The 18,256-nt window shown below is 46.4% G+C and overlaps 2 protein-coding genes across 4 annotated transcripts; both read right to left on the bottom strand.

Moving 5' to 3' along the window:
• Nucleotides 1-4,407: 4,407 nt before the first annotated feature.
• LOC101782358 (cytochrome P450 704C1) lies at nucleotides 4,408-6,588 on the bottom strand. The gene is made up of 4 exons (XM_004976496.3): nucleotides 5,726-6,588; nucleotides 5,307-5,642; nucleotides 4,964-5,167; nucleotides 4,408-4,827 (listed from the first exon to the last, which is right to left on the bottom strand). The coding sequence occupies exons 1-4, from the start codon at nucleotides 6,527-6,529 to the stop codon at nucleotides 4,645-4,647; spliced, it is 1,527 nt and encodes a 508-aa protein (XP_004976553.1). The 5' UTR covers nucleotides 6,530-6,588; the 3' UTR covers nucleotides 4,408-4,644.
• Nucleotides 6,589-6,714: 126 nt separating this feature from the next.
• On the bottom strand, nucleotides 6,715-9,851 carry LOC111257840 (zinc finger MYM-type protein 1-like). 3 transcript variants are annotated; one of them, XM_022828011.1, is made up of 4 exons: nucleotides 9,470-9,851; nucleotides 8,685-9,375; nucleotides 7,460-8,614; nucleotides 6,715-7,378 (listed from the first exon to the last, which is right to left on the bottom strand). In XM_022828011.1, the coding sequence occupies exons 2-4, from the start codon at nucleotides 9,365-9,367 to the stop codon at nucleotides 6,751-6,753; spliced, it is 2,466 nt and encodes an 821-aa protein (XP_022683746.1). In that variant the 5' UTR covers nucleotides 9,368-9,375; nucleotides 9,470-9,851; the 3' UTR covers nucleotides 6,715-6,750. The 3 variants fall into 3 exon arrangements, with proteins under 3 accessions (XP_022683746.1, XP_022683747.1, XP_022683748.1); XM_022828012.1 differs by having other exon boundaries at nucleotides 8,685-9,851; XM_022828013.1 differs by lacking the exon at nucleotides 8,685-9,375.
• Nucleotides 9,852-18,256: the final 8,405 nt, after the last annotated feature.

Genomic DNA, 18,256 nt, shown 5'->3' with positions numbered 1-18,256 from the left:
ACACGTGGTTATGAAAACTTATGTTGGACGAGTTATGGGTTATTGGAGATCGAGCTCAGAGCTCACTAAACAGCGGGTGCCCGTGATTCATGATTGGCTGTCCTAGTATTATAGTTCATAGAACTTGCAAAAGTTATATTGATTTGTTTGGAAGTACTCCCTCCATTATTATTTTTATAGATCTATTTTTAATAAATGATTTTCACTTTTGATAGTTCTATTTGTCATTGATACCCGTTGCATCTTGAATCGACGCCACAGGTTCGCATGCACATTCATTTTGATATGGGCCATGTCACTAAAACACGTGAGCACAGGAGTATGACCACAAAATTACTTCGAGTAATGAAGAGTATATCATTACATGAATTTGGATAATAAGCAGGGAGCTACTTGTCATTGTATCAATGTAAAATATTTCTATAAAAAATAATGGAGTACTACCAAGAGGAACAAGTGCAACGTTTTAATACCAATTAGGATAACTATATATGAATTATATGAAACTAATTGCATAAGTCATGTCTAAACGATAAGTAGAATCCTTTTATCCTAATTAGACAATGATTAGCTCACGTTGTGCTACAGTAAACATAGTCTAATAATGATCTAATTAGGACCAAGGGGTTCTACTCATCAATTAGCCACTCATCAATTAGCCATGACTCATGCAATTAGTTTCGCAATTGGCTCATGTTTAATCATCTTAATAATTAGCATCGAAACGTTGGACTAATTTTTAGTCCGGAGGATCCAAAGTCCAAATGGAGCCTATTGTAAGGATGAAAAGGGACCAAATACAAATCACAGGAGTATTTTTTTTATTGCAATATAGGGTGTTGTAAAACTAGACTCTCGATGAAGTCTTATAACAAGATAAACCCGCCATAGAAGGCAAAGGGAAGCAAAGGATTGATTCCTAGTCCGGTTACTATGCGACCTTTTACATTTGTATCTACTTTGTGCTAAGAGATGTGAGAGGGAGTTGATCCAATCACTAATGATGTGTTACACAACAATCGCGGAGCCCCGCACTTGCCCGGATTTCAAGTTTTTCAACACAGTTGCCATGTAAATGCCAGATCTATCGGGATATGTTTTAAAAAGTTTAACTACTATATAACACCGAATAGGAAGAAATACTCACATTTAGTTCTTTTTTATTGAAAACCGAGGATTGTCCAACAATCAGTGCACAAAATTCTATTTGCGTACATCAGCTTTCTCCACACTTTTAAGACAATCCAATATAATATGCACAACTAATGAGCTCCACGTTATCATAAAAAGCAAAAAGATGGCATATTCAAATCCCGCTATCATCGTCAGAGGATGGGGACATACACAAATCGCACGTATCATCGCCGGAGCGACGCACGAACATACAACGGGCGACCCATTTTGAGAGTGAGCCTAGCGCGGTAACCCACGGTGGCATCGGCATCCCACATCTCAAACCTGTACATGGAGAGAAGCACGGCCGCGAAGATCTTCATCTGCCTGTACGCGAATTCCTTTCCCAGGCAGACGCGAGGCCCGCCTGTGTTAACAGACAACAGACAACAGGCTAAGCATGTGACATGCTACATGTCACGGTTGGTGAAGGACATAGAGCACTCCAGATGTTGGAGCTGAAAAGATCATGGACATGTTGTTGATTGGTTGAACGTGAGTGCCTACATGAGATCTCACCTGGAAAGCCGTGAACTTGAAGGGGCTCTCAGTGACGAAGACACCGTCGCCGTTGAGCCACCTCTCCGGCCTGAACTCCTCGGCGTCCACTCCCCACTGGAACTCCTCGGTGATGAAGGGGCTCTCGGATTCTCTGAAGATGACCAGAAAATCCTCCGGATAGTGCGGATATACCAAGAACGACCCACCAGCCTCGACTCCGAAGCGTGACTTCAAATAGACTTTCACATCACACGAGGAGGCACAAGGCTGAGAACCAGCGACCACAATGACCAAGGCCCTCTCAAGCGCCACCTCATTAGCCTCGATCTCCATGGTGCGGGGAATCACACATAGCTCCACCCTAGGTCGCCTGCTTGGATGGCCTGGTGGAGGAGGTGGTATACATGCGACAATAGCGAGGGAAGCGCCGGGACGAGAGAATACCGGGGCAACTGGTGAAGGAGGTGGCGAGGGAGTGGGGCACTCGGTCGGAACCCGTGGCCGTGGACCCCGACAGTGAGGGACCACGGTTGGAAGTTCCTCCGTGTCTCGCCGTGCGCTAGTGTGGGGACTAGTTGCGGGTATCCACCTCCTCCACCGGTGGATGGAGGAGTGGCGATGACCATCGATGTTCCCTCGTGCATCTCGAAGTGGAGCTGGTCCCCTTCCACGACCTGGAGCCGCAACGACCTGGTCCGCCCCCCACCACGGAGGAGTGGCCCGGCGACCACCATGCTGGAACCGAGGCTATGGGCAATCCTCCGTCCTGTGGCCGACCACATGACATCTGAAATAGCAAGCTACACTGGGCAACGGGCCGCCACATGGTCCCACACGAAGCAGTTGAAGCACTTGCCGATGAGGTCCTGCGGCACCGGGCGGCGAGCGCGACGGCCTCCTCTTCTGTGGCCCTACGACCTCCCACCCATCCTTTGCCAAGGTAGTAGCAACATGTGCAGGGGCTGCGCGTCGGGCGTCCGCCATGAACTCCGTAGGTGCCGGAGGAGCGGTTGGCAGAGGGGAGCAGGGCTGACTCGACCGAAAATGTGCCACCTTGGAGGACCCCACTCCCGAGTGGAAAGGTGCTGCCTTGGAGGTCCCTGCTCCCATGCAGCTCGCCGGTGGAGGCGGCAGGGATGGGGCAGGAGTGTATCAAGCGGCAAAGGCAGAGAGGATAGTGGTTGCCTGCACGCCGGAGAAGGAGGGGACGTCGACCGTCGTCGCGCCGAGGTAGGGGAGCGATCTGGAGTCCCCGCCGAAGGAGGGTCGATGCACCGCAGAGGTTGGGGGACGGGGAAGGTGTCCGCTCGAGGACGGGGACTCCAGATCCGTGGAGGACCTTCAATTGGCGAGGGAGAGCGACCCGCCGGCAACGGAGAGGTGGAGGCCGGTGACCCAAAGGTGGAGAAGGGCCCAAACGTCCCTTGTGGAGGGGATGGAAGGCCCCACCTCCGACGACCCTGGCCTTGGTGACATCCTCGCACCGTCGTCGCTAAGGGAGGAGGGGGGGAGGGAGGAGGTGTGAGGGGTCGGGGGGAGGGGTGGGTTGGTTGCTGCCAACGGGAGGCTTTGGACGCCGGGACCGGAGTGGTCACCGGCGGGGGAGCGGGGGAGCTCACTTCACTCTCTCCCAGGCTAGCTGCTGGCTGCTGCAGTGCTTGTGGTTATACATGGCCAAATGGGCCAGGCTAAACGGGCGGCACGAGGCCCAGCCTGTATTGGCCCGACACCAGCACGCCCTGGCCCGTTGTTATACGGGCCCGTGCTAGCACGGCCCGAGGTAGCAGGCTAGACCTGGACCGAAGAGGTGGCACGTCGGGCGGCCCATGGCACGACCCGTGTAACATTCAGCATGATTGAGGCCTGTATAACCCCCCCGCCCCCTGCGGCCCACACGCCACCAACCCTAATGCCTTCTCTGCCTCCCTCGATCCCTCTTTCTCCGTCGCAATCGCCACTCGCCTCTGCCTGTCCGCCTCCTTTGGTCCTTCCCCTCCCTCTCTCTAGCTCTAGCTCCCTCTCTCACCACCAGTCACCACCAATCCGCCACCGCTGGCCGTGGCCCCTCGCGTTGGCCTGCATTGCCAGCCGCAGGCGCCTCCCCACCTTTGCGTCATCCTCGCTCGCCGATCGCACCTTCGCGCTCACCGACCCTACCAGCCCCGCCCCATCCTCGCTGGCCGCTCCAACCCTGCCCTCGCCGGCCTGGGCCTGTGCTCGTCGGCGCTCCACCCCGCCTTCTCCCCTTCCCCTCCGGCCCTCCCTCTCCTTGGCTCCCTCCCTCACCACCGTCCACTGGTCACTGCCAGTCCACCACCGGTCATTGGTGCCGCCCCACCTCCGCCTGTCCACCTCCTTCCCCTCCCTCTCCCTGGCTCCCTCCCTCACCACTGGGCACCGGTCACCACCAGTCCTCCACCGGTCACAGGCGCTGCGCCGCCACCTCTGCGTGTCCTCCTTCCCCTTCTCGGGCCGGTTCGGCCTACCTGGCCTGTCGGGCTATCGTGCCAGCCCCGCCCGCATAAGGTATAAAGAGGCTGGGTCTGGGTCTATAAGATGACATGGTGGGCAGCTCGGCCCGTCACGACACTATAGCCGGGCCGATACGGGCCCATGCCTGGCTGGGCCGGACCGCCCGTTTGGCCATGTATACTTGTGGTATCATTTCCAAAAAGAAAGAAGATCAAATCAGGATAAATACTGTTATTTTAAATTTCAGAGTGAGCCACTTCAGACTGTGCAAATCTGGCAACTTTATTTGTTTTGATCAGCTTGATCCTACTCTATTACAATAATCATCCAATATAATACTATGCACAGCTGCTGAACCCCACGTTCTCGAGGATACCAACAGATGGAAATATCTCATTTTCAAATCCTACTTTCCAAAGTAGACACGATCAGACCATGGGACACACGGAGGCGTTGACGTTTTGGCATCAGGGCATCAGGCTAACCTCCAACCGCATCTCATCGCCGGAGCGACGCGCGAACGTAGAGCGGGCCATCCATCTTGAGCGTCAGCATAGGCCGGTAACCCATGATGGCGCTGGCATCCCACATCTCGAATCTGAATAGGTAGAGCAGCACGGCCGCGAAGATCTTCATCTGCCTGTACGCGAACTCCTTTCCCAAGCAGATGCGAGGCCCCGCCTGCAAATGCAACAGGCAAGAGGCCAAGCACGTCACATGCTGTGCTTACTTCAAGCCTTCAAGGACGCTGCAATTGGCCTCGGATGTTTGCTGTTGAAAAGGATTGAGGAGATCATGATTGAATGCGACAGCTGACCTGGAAAGCCGTGAACTTGAAGGGGCTCTCGGGGACGAACACGCCATCGTCGTCGAGCCACCTCTCCGGCCGGAACTCCTCTGCGTCCACGCCCCACAGGAACTTCATCCTGCCCATGGGGTACGGCTGGTAGTTCACCATGTCCCCTTTCCTCACCGCGTAGCCGTCCGGCAACGTGTCGTCCGAGAAGCAGTACTTCACATCCTGCGGTTGATACCAGAGCCCCCACCCCCCAAAAAATAAATAAATCAGTGATCGTCAGGCAAATAATGGGGCACGGCAGGGTGCCATTATTCGTCAGCCAAACTCGCTAGGAAGGTGCCAACTGTTCGGGTCAACTCACGATGGGCACGGCTGGGTAGAGCCGGAGCGTCTCCGTCAGCGCGGCGTGCAGGTACTGCATCTTGCTGATGGCGTCCTCGGTCAGGAACGCGACGAACTCCTGCACACCGACGTCGCGGTCGCCCGTGGTGGCGGCGCGCACCTCCAGCGCGATCTTTTCCTGGATGTGCAGGTTCCTGCAGAGCATATAGAGGAACCAGGCCAGAGTCCCCGCCGTGGTGTCGCGGCCGGCGATGACGAAGTTGAGGATGATGTCCCGCAGGTACTTGTTGTCGAAGCAGCCGGGATCTCGCTCGCGCTCGAGCAGGAACCTCGACAGGATGTCCTCTTTCTTGGCCTGCCACAGAGAAATGTCACGGCCTGTCTCAGAAAATGGTCGGAGCGACCGTGAGTTTAGCAAGGGGCTGCAGAGGATCTCACGAATTCCTGATGGTTTCTGCCCATCTGCTCGATCTTCCTGTCGATCACGGCGTACACGAAGTCGTTGATGGTGCGGACCGAGTGCTTCATGGCCGCCTCCGAGGAGACGTTGAGGAGCCTCTTGGCCTTCCAGAACACGTCGAAGAAGCGGTACAGCACCTGCTCGCTGGCGTCGTCGAACGCCCTGGCGAACGCCGCGCCCTCCTTGCTGCACCCGGACAGGGAGCCCAGGCCGACGCCGAACCCGATCTTGAAGATGGAGTCCAGCGTCGACCGCATCAGCAGGTCCGCGATGTCCACCCTGATCCCCCCGTCGCCCCGCGCGGCGGCGGCCACGATACCCGCGAGCTCCGCGGCGGTGTCGCGGAACACGCCGCTGCTGTAGTCGCGCAGCACCCGGGTGGAGAACTCGTGGCTGGCGACCTTCCGCTGGTGCCGCCACCTGGCGCCGTCCACGTTGAAGATGCCATCGCCGAGGAGGTCCTCCAGAACGTCGTGCATCGTCGCCCCCTTGCCGTAGTTGGCGAAGTTGGTCTTGAGCATGTACTCCACGTTGGCGGGCTCGACGGTGTAGACGTAGTTGCAGGTCGGGGTGAGCATGCGGAAGGTGCGGTACCGGCGGGCGAGCTCGGTTTGGTACTCCACCAGGCGCCCGAAGTTGAGCAGCTGGTGCAGCACGGTGCCGGCCACCGGCGGGTAGTTCCGGTTCCTGCCTCTGCCGCGGCGCCGACGCGCGAGGTGGAGCGCGAGGAGGAAGAGCAAGGATAGCGCGAGCAGCGCAGGTTGGCTCAGTGGCGAGTCCATGCCCGGCGGTGACGCCGGTGAGCACAGATGTTGTCTCGGCCCAAGGTGGGTGGCAGCCGTGCGTGCTTTTGCGTGTGGTCTGGCCCAGGGGCGGAGCCAGGATTTGAAGTAAGGGGGGGCAATGAACAAAGCAATGTAGAACCGATAGCCACGTGAGCTGATTTTAGTCACATATAATGATATAATAATAGTATGTTTTATAAGTCTTAACCAAAATAAAATTACATATCTATCAATTTAAATTTAGCTCTTCGACTAGCAGCAAGATCATATGCTGTAATAATATCATCAGTACTGATTGATGCAGCCAATTCCTTCTCAATATAAATTACCAAACAATCTCGCAGAAATCCATCTCCCATTGTACATCTGAGACGTGTCTTCGCAAGTTTCATAGCTGAAAAGCATCTTTCGGTGGTTGCAGTTGATACTGGAAGAGTTAATACTAATCTTAATAACCTGTCCACCATAGGATAAGATGAATATTTTCCTGTTTTAAATAGTCCACTTGTTAGATCAGCAAGTGTTGATAATTCCTTTAGTTCTGGACTGTTGCATACATCAATTTGAAAATGTGGCAGCTGACACTCTAATTGAGCTCTTTCTTGACTTGAGAAATCAGCAGGATAATATTTTTCTACCAGAGTGCATATATTGTCTATGTTGAATGTGTCCAGCCTAGGATCCAAAGAAGCACAAAGGGACAAAAGCTCTGTCGCTTGAGAACTGAATCGATCTTCTAACTCTGCTAGCTGTTGATCAATTGCAACATTAAACACATCTACTTTGTAATGGTGAAAGGCTGTGGTGTTGTCGTTCTTGTTTCGAGATTTTGTCACATCAACATACCTACAAATGGGAAGATATGGATTGATTGATGAACAAGTGCAATTTAACAAAAGAATAAATAATTTGGGGGGAAAAACATACTTCTTACTCAGATCCGGAATATCAATTTCGTGCTTTCCACAAAATAATTTGACCTCCTCAAGAAGAGGTTCCCAACCATTATCTCGCAACTCACCAAGCAACACTTTTGTGGTAGAAACAGAATCCACCGCATTTAAGATATCAATGCTCTTCTTTTGGAGTGTCTGGCACAATACATCAGTGATCTTCATAATCTTTTCCATTAGGAGTAGAATAAACACAAAATCAAATGTGACAATGATTCGTAAGGCACCACTGGCATCTCCCCGAGAATACTTTGAAACTGAACGATCATTAGCAATGTTGCGTAGGACTGAAACTGTGGCACCAAACATCTTCTTTAAGCTTAGAATAGACCTATAGTGGGAACTCCATCTAGTGTCCCCTGGCCTTTGTAGGGAGGAAATCTGATTTGCCCCTCGTCCTGTGTCAAGCTCTCCCAATTCAATTTCATGGGCAATTTCCTCTGCTTGTTTTGCTAGCAACTCATCGTTGCGCTTAGGAGAAGTACTAACAACATTTATGATGAAATTTGCATGCTGAAAAAAATTGTGTACCTCATGTACCTCCCTTGATGCTGCTACGAGGGCCAACTGAAGCTGATGAGCCATGCAATGAATATAATATGCATATGGGCACTCATTGAGAATTAGAGCTTTCAATCCGTTCCACTCCCCTCTCATGTTACTGGCCCCATCGTAACCTTGACCTCTTATATCTTGTATGCTTAGGCCATTAGCTGAGAGGACAGCACAAATTGACTCTTTAAGTGTCAAAGCTGTAGTATCACTAACATGGATCAGATCAAGGAAACGCTCCTTTATAAGGCCTTCCTTGTTGACAAATCGGAGGACTATCGCCATTTGCTCTTTTTTGGACTCATCTCGAGCTTCATCAACCATTATGCAAAATTTGCTATTGCCAATTTCTTCTCTAATTGATTTCTGCACTTTTCGAGCAAGTATGCTTAGAATTTCCTTTTGGACATCAGGTGAAGTGTATTTTGCATTTTTGGGAGCATTTTCCAAAACAACCTCATTAACCTCCGTGTTATAGGAAGCCAAAAGCTTGACCATTTCAATAAAGTTACCTCTATTTATTGACTCTGGAGATTCATCATGGCCTCTAAAGGGACAACCTTGGAATGTCAACCACCTATAAGTACATAAAGAAAGCAAGTTAAATTTAAATACTGCACAAAGACATGAGAATTTGATCTTATTACCTAATGCAATCAATCGTAGTCGCAAGCCTTCGTCTTCCTTTTGCAACCATTATCTCTTTTTGTTTAACAATCACATTGTCAATTTGAGCCATTGTGTTCTTAAGATTATTAAAACACCGAACAGAATAATTGTGGGCTGAGCCGGCATCTCCCATATGTTTTAGAAAAGAACATTCATTTCCGCAATTAACTTTCTTCCAATTCTGAAACCCCTTTACTATGAATGTATCTGATCCAACTTTCCCAATTGGCTTCTTAGAAAATAAAAAACATGGCAGACAGTAAGCACGGTTTGTATGAGGTGAATATTCTAGCCAAGTAAATTGCTTGAACCAGTTACTCTGAAATCGACGACGATGAGCTAATTCACTAAGTGGGTACTCTGCCAACACAGGTTGATATGGACCCTCTGAAATATAAAATCTTCGAGCTTCATCTTGTTGATCCGCTGACAATTCCAATATCTGAACACGTTTACCAGGGTCTCTCTCAAATCTAGTAGCAATAACTGGTGGATGCTCGGCAACCTCGGCTTCGATTGGTTCAGTGGTAGCAGCAACATTACTCTGATTATTAGAATTTTGTACATGATCATTATGAGTTTCCCCTTCTAGATCAGGAGCACTTGAGCCAATCGGCTTAAAAAAACTATTGATAGTCTTTCTCTTCTTCATATTAATCATCTGTACGACTGTACGTGCATCATGAAACACATAAATAAAAAATACCTAAGATTTATAACCTAGAAAAATAAAGATAAGAGAAAACAAGCTGCGCAAACGAACCACAAATCCAGGAGACGCTGCTGCCTGCTACGCATCAGCGCATGGCTGGCCTCATCCTTGAATCCTTGGATTGATTCCTCGTCTTTTTTTTGACTGGCGGCGGCGGCGGCAGGAGAAGGAACAGAACAAACGGAGGAGCGACTGGACGACTCGGTATTGGCGTCTGCGTCTGGCGGCAGGAATAAAGGTGTATTTATTAATTGGGCCAGTGCCCAGGCGGCCAGGAGCCAGGCCCATGCCGCTTCCAACTCCAACTCCAACTCCTCGTGACTGCCACCGTGATAGATTGAAGTTGATATTTGACCAACCGGCCAGGCCACAGGGGGTGCCAGGTCCACTCCTGATGGGTGGTGCCCGACAGGGTCAGGGGGTGCCAGGCCCCCCCCTGCCCCCCCCTCCCTCCGCCACTGGTCTGGCCTCTAGCGGAAGGTGGATGTACCTTTGGGGTTTTCTACGGTGGGCAGATATTTTTTCTAGATAAAGAAAAGCCACGCACCTTTCAGCTCGTCGGCTAGAAGTTTAAAAAACTCGATCTGTGGGTAGGACGACACTGGCTTTTTCTAAGGAGAAGATAAAATCTCCGAATCTCCTCTCCAACCACAGGATCCGTAACTGAGATTACCAATTTACCACTGGACCAGCAACCACTGCATCTATTCAAGATAGGGGGTCCAAATCAACCACAACTACAACATGATCGGACTTAACTTGTGCTTTGTTTATGGTAACATATGAGGAAATTTTTTTTAATTCTAGCCTGAAATTCGTTCTCAAATTTCTTTTACCCTCGTCTATTTCGCTTTATTTATACAATTCACACGAGATCAAGACAAGAGAATCGTACGCTCTCGGTGTATTCTTCCCAAACCGGCTCCTTACTATAGTAGCAGCAGGCGTAGCCGGTAAAAAAAAAGGCTTCAACGGTTCTCAATCCATTTTCTCCTTGATTTGCCAAATGGTTCTTTGCGGCGGTGCCAGATCAGGTGGCAGCGATGCCGAGAGGAATCATGCCAAATGGATCCAAAATATGTAGTAAAACTGATGGGATGTTTGGATATCAGAGGCTAAACTTTAACCCTGTCACATCGGATGTTCGGATGCTAATTAGAAGTACTAAATATGAACTAATTACAAAACTAATAGTAGAACCCCTAAGCTAAATCGCGAGATGAATCGGAACTCGATCCTGAGGAGGCAGGTGGAGGACCACTGGGAGGTCAATCGGCAAACATAGATGAGGTCACGAGAATGGGATACAATTGTCCTAACACACTATTGCTGGTCCCTAATGATATTGCCCAGAACTAATATGGGCTTTCGTCAATTTAATGCTCTATTGTGTTGCGTAAGCCTCGGGAGTATTTGGATCTTTAGTCCGCACTAAAGTTCATATCACATCGAATATTTGAAGGCTAATTAGGAGAACTAAATATGAGCTAATTATAAAACTAATTACACAGATGGAAGCTAATTCGCGAGACAAATCTATTAAACCTAATTAATCCATCATTAGCACATGTTTACTGTAGCATCACATTGTCAAATCATGGACTAATTAGGCTCAATAGATTCGTCTCGCAAATTAGCCTCCATCTGTGCAATTGATTTTGTAATTAATCTATATTTAATACTTCTAATTAGTATCTAAACATTCGATGTGACAGGAATTTTAGGAGGGATTAAAGAACCAAACAGAACCTAACTAAATCGTCACTGTTGCGAGAGGCAGCCCTACAAGCAACTATCACGAACCATGTCTTTGACTCTTCCTTAGGGGGTGTTTGGGAAACACCTGTTAAAGTTTAACACCTGTCACATCGGATGTTTGGATACTAATTAGGAGTACTAAACATAAGCTAATTACAAAACTAATTGCACAGATGGATTATAATTCGCGAGACGAATCTATTAAGCCTAATTAGTCCATGATTTGACAATGTGGTGCTACAGTAACCATTTGCTAATGATGGATTAATTAGGCTTAATAGATTCGTCTCGCGAATTAGCACAAGGTTCTGCAATTAGTTTTATAATTAGCTCATGTTTAGTCCTCCTAATTAGCATCCGAACATCCGATGTGACACTGTTAAAGTTTAGCACCTCGTATCCAAACAGCCCCTTAATAGTCAAATCAATTTATTATCTCAATACAATAGTATTAAAAGAAGTCACCACGATCGCAGAGAGGGTATAGAAATTTCCATATTAATCTAAAAAGGAGAAGAATATACACCGTTGGATTTTTTGAAGACTATCCCAAAAAGTCCATATCAAATATGACTAATAAATATATATAAACCTGAACTATTTAAAAATCTAATTTCCTTTCCTAACTTAATACGTGTCTTGCTTGACATGTGCCCACGTTAAAAAAAACGTATAATCATCCGTTATTTGATTCAATAACGTCATCTTGATTCAATAACGTCATCTTGCGGTAACAGAAAAAAGAAAGAAAGCAAACAACTAGAGTCCGAAGCTTATAACGGAAGGGTACGGCCCTTTAGAGTTAAAAAAAGAGAAAGACTTGGTTTCTTTATTTCCCATATACGTAGCATGTTAAAGTGTCCATTGCATCAAGAAGCAACAAATGAAAGTGCGCACCAGATGAAAGTCTTCAAGTACCATTGAACGAACTTACAGTTGCGACACGTGTATCCACCTAAGAAGATTTGTGGATATTTATGATGTACATTTTTTGACCGGGGAAGGCTCTATCTATCTTTTTTATAATGTTTTTATTACAGACATGTTTAATTCGCCTCCACGGGAAGTCGAACCTGAGCGTACTGGGTACTACTCAGGTGCTCTAACCACTAAGCTAGATGCCCTTTTCGCTATTTATGATGTAAATTGATAAAGTGTTCATGGAGAGAGTGAAAAGAGAAAAATATACACGATTGAATTTTATGAGGGGTCTAGACTAACCAAAGATCCCATGTAAATTACCATGTTAATAATAAAAAAAAGAAATATCTCTACCACTGACTCGACTAATTATTCTGATAAAGAATAAAGTGCAACAATGCAACTTTAACTTGAAATAAAGCTTAGCCTCAGACTGCGGGGAAAATGTGAGATGAGGGCTTGCATCCATTAACTATAATGCATTGAGAAACTAGCATAGCAGAAGGAAGATGGAAGGAGATGACACGACGGGACTGCAGGATGTCCAGACAAAGAGCAACACAAGACCTTGCATTGTGAGGAACAACAACATGAGATCCGCCAAAGCAGCAGCCATGTAGCATAGCCCCACGTGGTATACATGCTGGCCATGAATAGTAAGACAAACAATTCCATAGCACAACATGATCACGACGTCTTGCATGGCGGTGCTCTAACGTTGGGAAGAGAACGTGACCAACCACGTTCGTTGAGAGGGTCTAGAAATTACCATGTTAATAAAAAAAAGAATATACACCATTGGATTTCTTAAAGATCTAAGGGTGCGTTTGGCGGAGCTCCGAGAGCTGATTCTCTGCTGAATCCAGCAGGAGTTCTACTAAATAGTTTTCCAGAGAGAAGTGATTCTCTGCTGATTCTGTGAAGTGATTCTCTGAAATGAACTAAGAGGCTAGGAGCCGGAAAAAAGTAGCTTCTCTTGATTCTATGAAGTGATTCTCCATCCTATTTTTAATAGTTTATGCTAAAGAATCAAAGAGAATCACTTTTAGCAACATTATCACTTCTCTCAGAGAATCAGCTCTCAAAGAGAATCAGAATCAGATGGAGCTCTACCAAACAGACCTTAACTATCTAGACTAGGCCAGAGAGTCCATGTCCAATATAATTAAGGCCAGTCTCACTGGAGGTGTCATGCGGGTTTCATGTACATTAAGTTATATGACACGTCATGACTTGGCAAGCTCATTATGAACAGAGAGAGAAGGGAGGGTTTCTGTGGCAGAACCACCAAAATTAATCCGGCTTAAGTGTGCTAAACATCACCTTAAATGCGACCAGACACTTTAATCGGATCAAGATGGCAGTCTGTCAGGTTTCTCCTGATGCAACCATGTATTTGAGATCGAAACAAGCATACAAATACTCGTACGAAGACGAGCCCAGAGATTACAACAATCCAGATGAAAACATCATAGAGGTCCATATTTATTTATTACAAATCGAGTTCAATTCATAAAGTGGTTCAGAGTTCAAGTGTAGCGGAAAGGAACGATAATCTAACGATGATACATGACATCATGTTGAAGCCGTATATAACATCACTCACCATGGTCCTTGCCCGCCGAGGAGGTGTCCCACTCAACCGTCCATCCCGGAGGGAGCTGGCATGACAAGTCAAATTAGCAACCATTGCATCAATTTCATTACCTGAAAACAAAGCCACAAGTAAGGCTGAGTATACTAATACTTCGCAAGACTTACCCGATAGGTGGTATCTAATCCACCGACTCCTAGACATGCAATGATTTTTGCCTGAGGGGTTGTTTTTGCCAAAATCTTCTAAAGTGAGTCCTTGATTTCAAGTTTTAGTATCAAATTCTAGTTGATTAACCATTCTAGATAAGCATCTATTCTAAGCAAGCATGGTAGAATAAGCGATTAACATTAAGCATCATCATTGTTCATCTTCTTACTCAATGCAGTATAGTGGTCAATCAGTCTCAATAACTGCGAGAAACAGACGATTCAAATCCAATTTCTTAACCTTGCAAGGTGTACCTAAACACACGACATGCATGTACCACGACGGGTCCACACATTATCAACGGTTCCCATTGATCCCCGGTGCGTGTCCAGGGCCCACTTCCCTTGGATACAAGGCTCCACCGGTCCCTGGAATGACGTTGTGCCGTGGTCGCACTTGTACCAACACATCAAGGGAACTGTTTCCAGAGAGAGCGGGGAAAAAGTCCACGCCCCGGTTCAACCAGGTACTAGGCTTATCGATTACCATATTCTCAACATGTGTTTAGTACGTTCAAAAAAACTTGATCACGAACACTGACACGTTTCGACCTTAGCAATTTCCTCTATGCAGACGGGGCATCAACAATTTCAGAAACATCGCACAAAGCCCCGCCCATCGACCTTATGATACCAACATAAGTAAACAGGCAATTCCTATATCTCGCGAGTGACAAGAAATCACTCGACTTTTACCGTGTCCCTATTTAGCAAAGCAACTAAGTGACCTAACATGCTAGTATTCAAAACATGGGTACTAGGAGCATGCAACTAGGGTTTCAATGCAACTCCTATGGACTTAATGCACACACATAAGTAACAAGAATATTGTATAAATTTAGAAAACAAGGTTATGCTCCGGGGCTTGCCTTCCTACCCTGAATCAGCCTTGGGCTTTTCTGAACTTTGGTTCGGGCCTTGGTTTGCCTCGATCACATTCAGCTCACCCTCCTACTATCCTTCTTCACGTTCCGGGATGAGCTCGTACATTCCGTTGGCGATGTTAGCTTCTACACGAGATGCATATGCATAAGATTCCTTTTATAATCTTTCATGATGTATGTTTTATTTCGTTAATCATTACACAAAAACATGGGGTGTATTTTTCTTTAGGCCACATTCACCTAGACAAGTTTATAAACATTTCTTTTCTTTTGTCCACATTCACCTAGACAAGTTTTAAAGATTTCTTTTCTTCACAAAACACACTTGGTTGGAAAGAAAACATAGATTTTATTTTGATGATGATTGTGTACACATATAAAATTCTTAGAAATTTAATATTCAAAAGACAACATGTTGTGCTATTTTGCTACTGTTGAGCAACTTTTTAGGGATGATCATGCTACCGATGAAGAGCATAAATAATTATTTGTGAGCCTACAAATCCTAGTAGCAATTATCTTTACTAAATAAACCAGCTTTCAACATGAATAGATGTTCAGGAAGCATATGCTAGTATATGAACATGAATGATTTACAGGAGCTTTCCCCCCTACACAAGAAACCTACTGTAAAAATTTAAGATGGATTTGACAACTATAGAATTTACTAAAAATCAAACATGGTTACCCTGCAAATATGAAGAGTAATTTATAACTAGAGTTCTATCATCAGTTTAGTTCTACAAACATTACAGAATGGTTTTCAACACAATCATATACTACGGTGAATTTATCAGGATTTTATGAGTAAAAAAACTATTTATTCCACAATAAGTAGATTAAACAACATGCATTTTGATAAGCAACAAAAACACATATTTCACAGGAACAAGTATTTTTACTACTCAAATATGAGCATCAGGAAGCTATCAAAATTTATTTCATATTTTTATCATTTGTCTATGACTTTATATGGATTTCCAAAGTTTCAGCCATTTCTATGCATTTTATTCAAATCTTGAATTTTCTCTTTTATAGAACGACCCTTAGAACTTTTCAAGGTTTACAACTATGCCCCTGCATTTTGCACTAAGGACCCTGAAACCAAAATATAAATCACAATCGGGTCATTGGCCGGCCGGCGGCTCGGGGAGAGCGAATTCCAGCGATCTGGAACCGCGGGGTCGAGGGTTATGGTCACGGGGGTAACGAGGGACTCACCGGCAACTAGTTCGGTGTAGGGCTCAGGGTCGGAGGAGAGTCGGTGAGGGCTCGCGGCGGAGCAGTGGCGGTGTGGCCGCTTCGGCTCGGGCTCCGACGACGGTGGCGGCGGTGGTGAGGGTTTGTGGGGCTGGGAAGGTGTAGTGGTGGTAGGGGAAGGCGCGCTGCACTTGGGTGGCGACGGGGATGGCTGGGAGTAGGTGCTCGTCAGGCGGCGGCAATGGTGGAGCAGCGGGGGTGAGGTCGGCCGGCGAGGTATGGGCAGGGGGCCTTTTTATAGGTGGCAAAGGGATTGGGAGGGGCGAGAAGCTGAGGTGAAGCCTCTCAGCGCATTGGTGAGGCGGGGTGGTGGTCAGGCGCACGGGATTGGTCGGGCGGCCATGGCGTGCGCCGGCGCTGCAGCGTGTCGCGGGCGCGGTTGGCCATCACGGATTCTACCGTGCGGGGAGGGGATTGCGCGCGCGAGGAGTGGGCGAGCCACTGCTGTGTGGGCCTGTGCTGTCGCCTCGCCGCCGGCCATTGGCTTGGCGTGGCGCAGCGGCAAGAATCTTACGCCGCGTGGCGACGACGAGCGCGCCACGACCGTGGTAACCGTGCCTAGAGCGTGTCGCATGCACATGTGGTGTGCGAAGGTGCCAGCTTCAACATGACTTTTCTCACCAAATTTGAACTATGCGTTTAAATCTCCAAATATAAAAGTTGGAGTTCAATGTATAGGCTACAACTTTTGTAAAAGCCAATAGGTAAAAAGCTTGACGGATTTGGAGATAAATTTGGGGGAAGTTTGATGGAACGCCGATCAACTAGTTTTGAAAATGATTTGATTTTTGGCCGAACTTCAACTCAGTTTTTGAACACCTTCCACTCAAAATCAAGAAAAGTGCCAATTATAAAAGTTGCTCAAGTTGAAGAGATCTATCACTTTTGTATTAGCTAAAAATTGAGTTCTTATATAAAATTTGTTTTTATTTGCTTCCCAAGTGCATCATTACAAGGGTGCTTAACACTTAACCGTTTTGATTTTTTTGATTTATTCTCAATTTCTGTTGATTTGGCTCTTAATTACTTGAGATGTCACAGTTTCATCCCCATGAAACCTTCCGGATTTAGTTACCAAGCTTCATGAAACACAATGAAACGTGCACTGAGAATGTTATAGTTTTACCATAACACATTTGATCAAAACATCATGCACGAATTAAATGTTGCAGCATGTCTATGAAATAATGCAATTAAACTATGCATTAGACTCATTCATTCCATTATAAAGATGGCAGTTTTGGTAATGTCACAATAAAATTGTGCAATAAGATTGGCCTAATAAATAGGCTAACCCAAAGAATCTATGTCCAATACAATTAATAAATATGCATAAATTCTTAATTTAAAAAAATAGATCTAATGTTATATTTTATGTTAGGTGCTTGACAACGTGAAACTGAATTTGGATGGATGCAATCTCAATTCAATAACGATCAATTTGATTGGTGGGAGGATGCTCAGTATAGCGATGAGAGATTTTTATTTGGACAAAGAACAATACTAGCGACAAGAACTCGATTTGGGCAGGAAGCAACTCAATCCAAGGAAGGAGAACCATGATTTGGGCACTACAGCTATTATCTGATGTTTCAATATTGATTGGCACTATATTGAATTGTTTTAATCACGGGTTTGTAATACTCGTGTTCTTTGATATCGTGGGAGTATGGCTTTCTCATGCAAAACTATATGTTGATCATAATGTGTCAAGATTGGCAAAGCGTTAATTTCCATTTAGGGGAAGAAGGAAAAGAGTTGACTTTGGAACACAAAAAATTGCATGTATTATTTTTTTTAATACTCAAGTGTTAAACAAAGCCACCATTCCCTTATAGGGCCTAAACGTGACCACGTCATACACTGCACGCGTCTAAAGAATACGAAATCTAGTTGACTGGAATGCTCGTAGGTGAAGTGATCAACGATGAAAAAAATCACTAGAGTGCTGCCACGCTAGAGCTAGATATAAAGCATCCTGAGAGACAGGATGATGCTCCTACAGATGGTGTATAAGAGACTAGAGCAAATTAGTGTTCACTGAGTCACAGGTTGCAACAATGAAGAGGAGTCAAAGAGATCTACCATGACCTAGATTTCTAATTTGGCACCAGTCCTACGAATGATAAGTAGAACATATGTGATAAACTGGAAAGAGCAGGTGAAGCACTAGACAGAAGGTAGAGAGGCTTCACCTGTGGATGAATACATG

This window comes from Setaria italica, chromosome VII (genome assembly GCF_000263155.2).
Source record: "Setaria italica strain Yugu1 chromosome VII, Setaria_italica_v2.0, whole genome shotgun sequence".
NCBI classification, from domain to species: Eukaryota; Viridiplantae; Streptophyta; class Magnoliopsida; order Poales; family Poaceae; genus Setaria; species Setaria italica.
The sequence above is the reverse complement of the archived record's forward strand: the minus strand, read 5'-3'. Positions and strand labels throughout refer to the sequence as shown.

Bases quoted from the DNA above. Each gene is read 5' to 3' on its own strand.
- LOC101782358 (XM_004976496.3), bottom strand. From the start codon at position 6,529: ATGGACTCGCCACTGAGCCAACCTGCGCTGCTCGCGCTATCCTTGCTC. The intron at 5,643-5,725 runs GTGAGATCCTCT...TCTCTGTGGCAG, and splicing joins GCAGAAACCATCAGGAATTC to GCCAAGAAAGAGGACATCCT. The intron at 5,168-5,306 runs GTGAGTTGACCC...TATCAACCGCAG, and splicing joins TCTACCCAGCCGTGCCCATC to GATGTGAAGTACTGCTTCTC.
- LOC111257840 (XM_022828012.1), bottom strand. From the start codon at position 9,367: ATGATTAATATGAAGAAGAGAAAGACTATCAATAGTTTTTTTAAGCCG. The intron at 8,615-8,684 runs GTAATAAGATCA...ATGTACTTATAG, and splicing joins ACTACGATTGATTGCATTAG to GTGGTTGACATTCCAAGGTT. The intron at 7,379-7,459 runs GTATGTTTTTCC...TCCCATTTGTAG, and splicing joins ATTCCGGATCTGAGTAAGAA to GTATGTTGATGTGACAAAAT.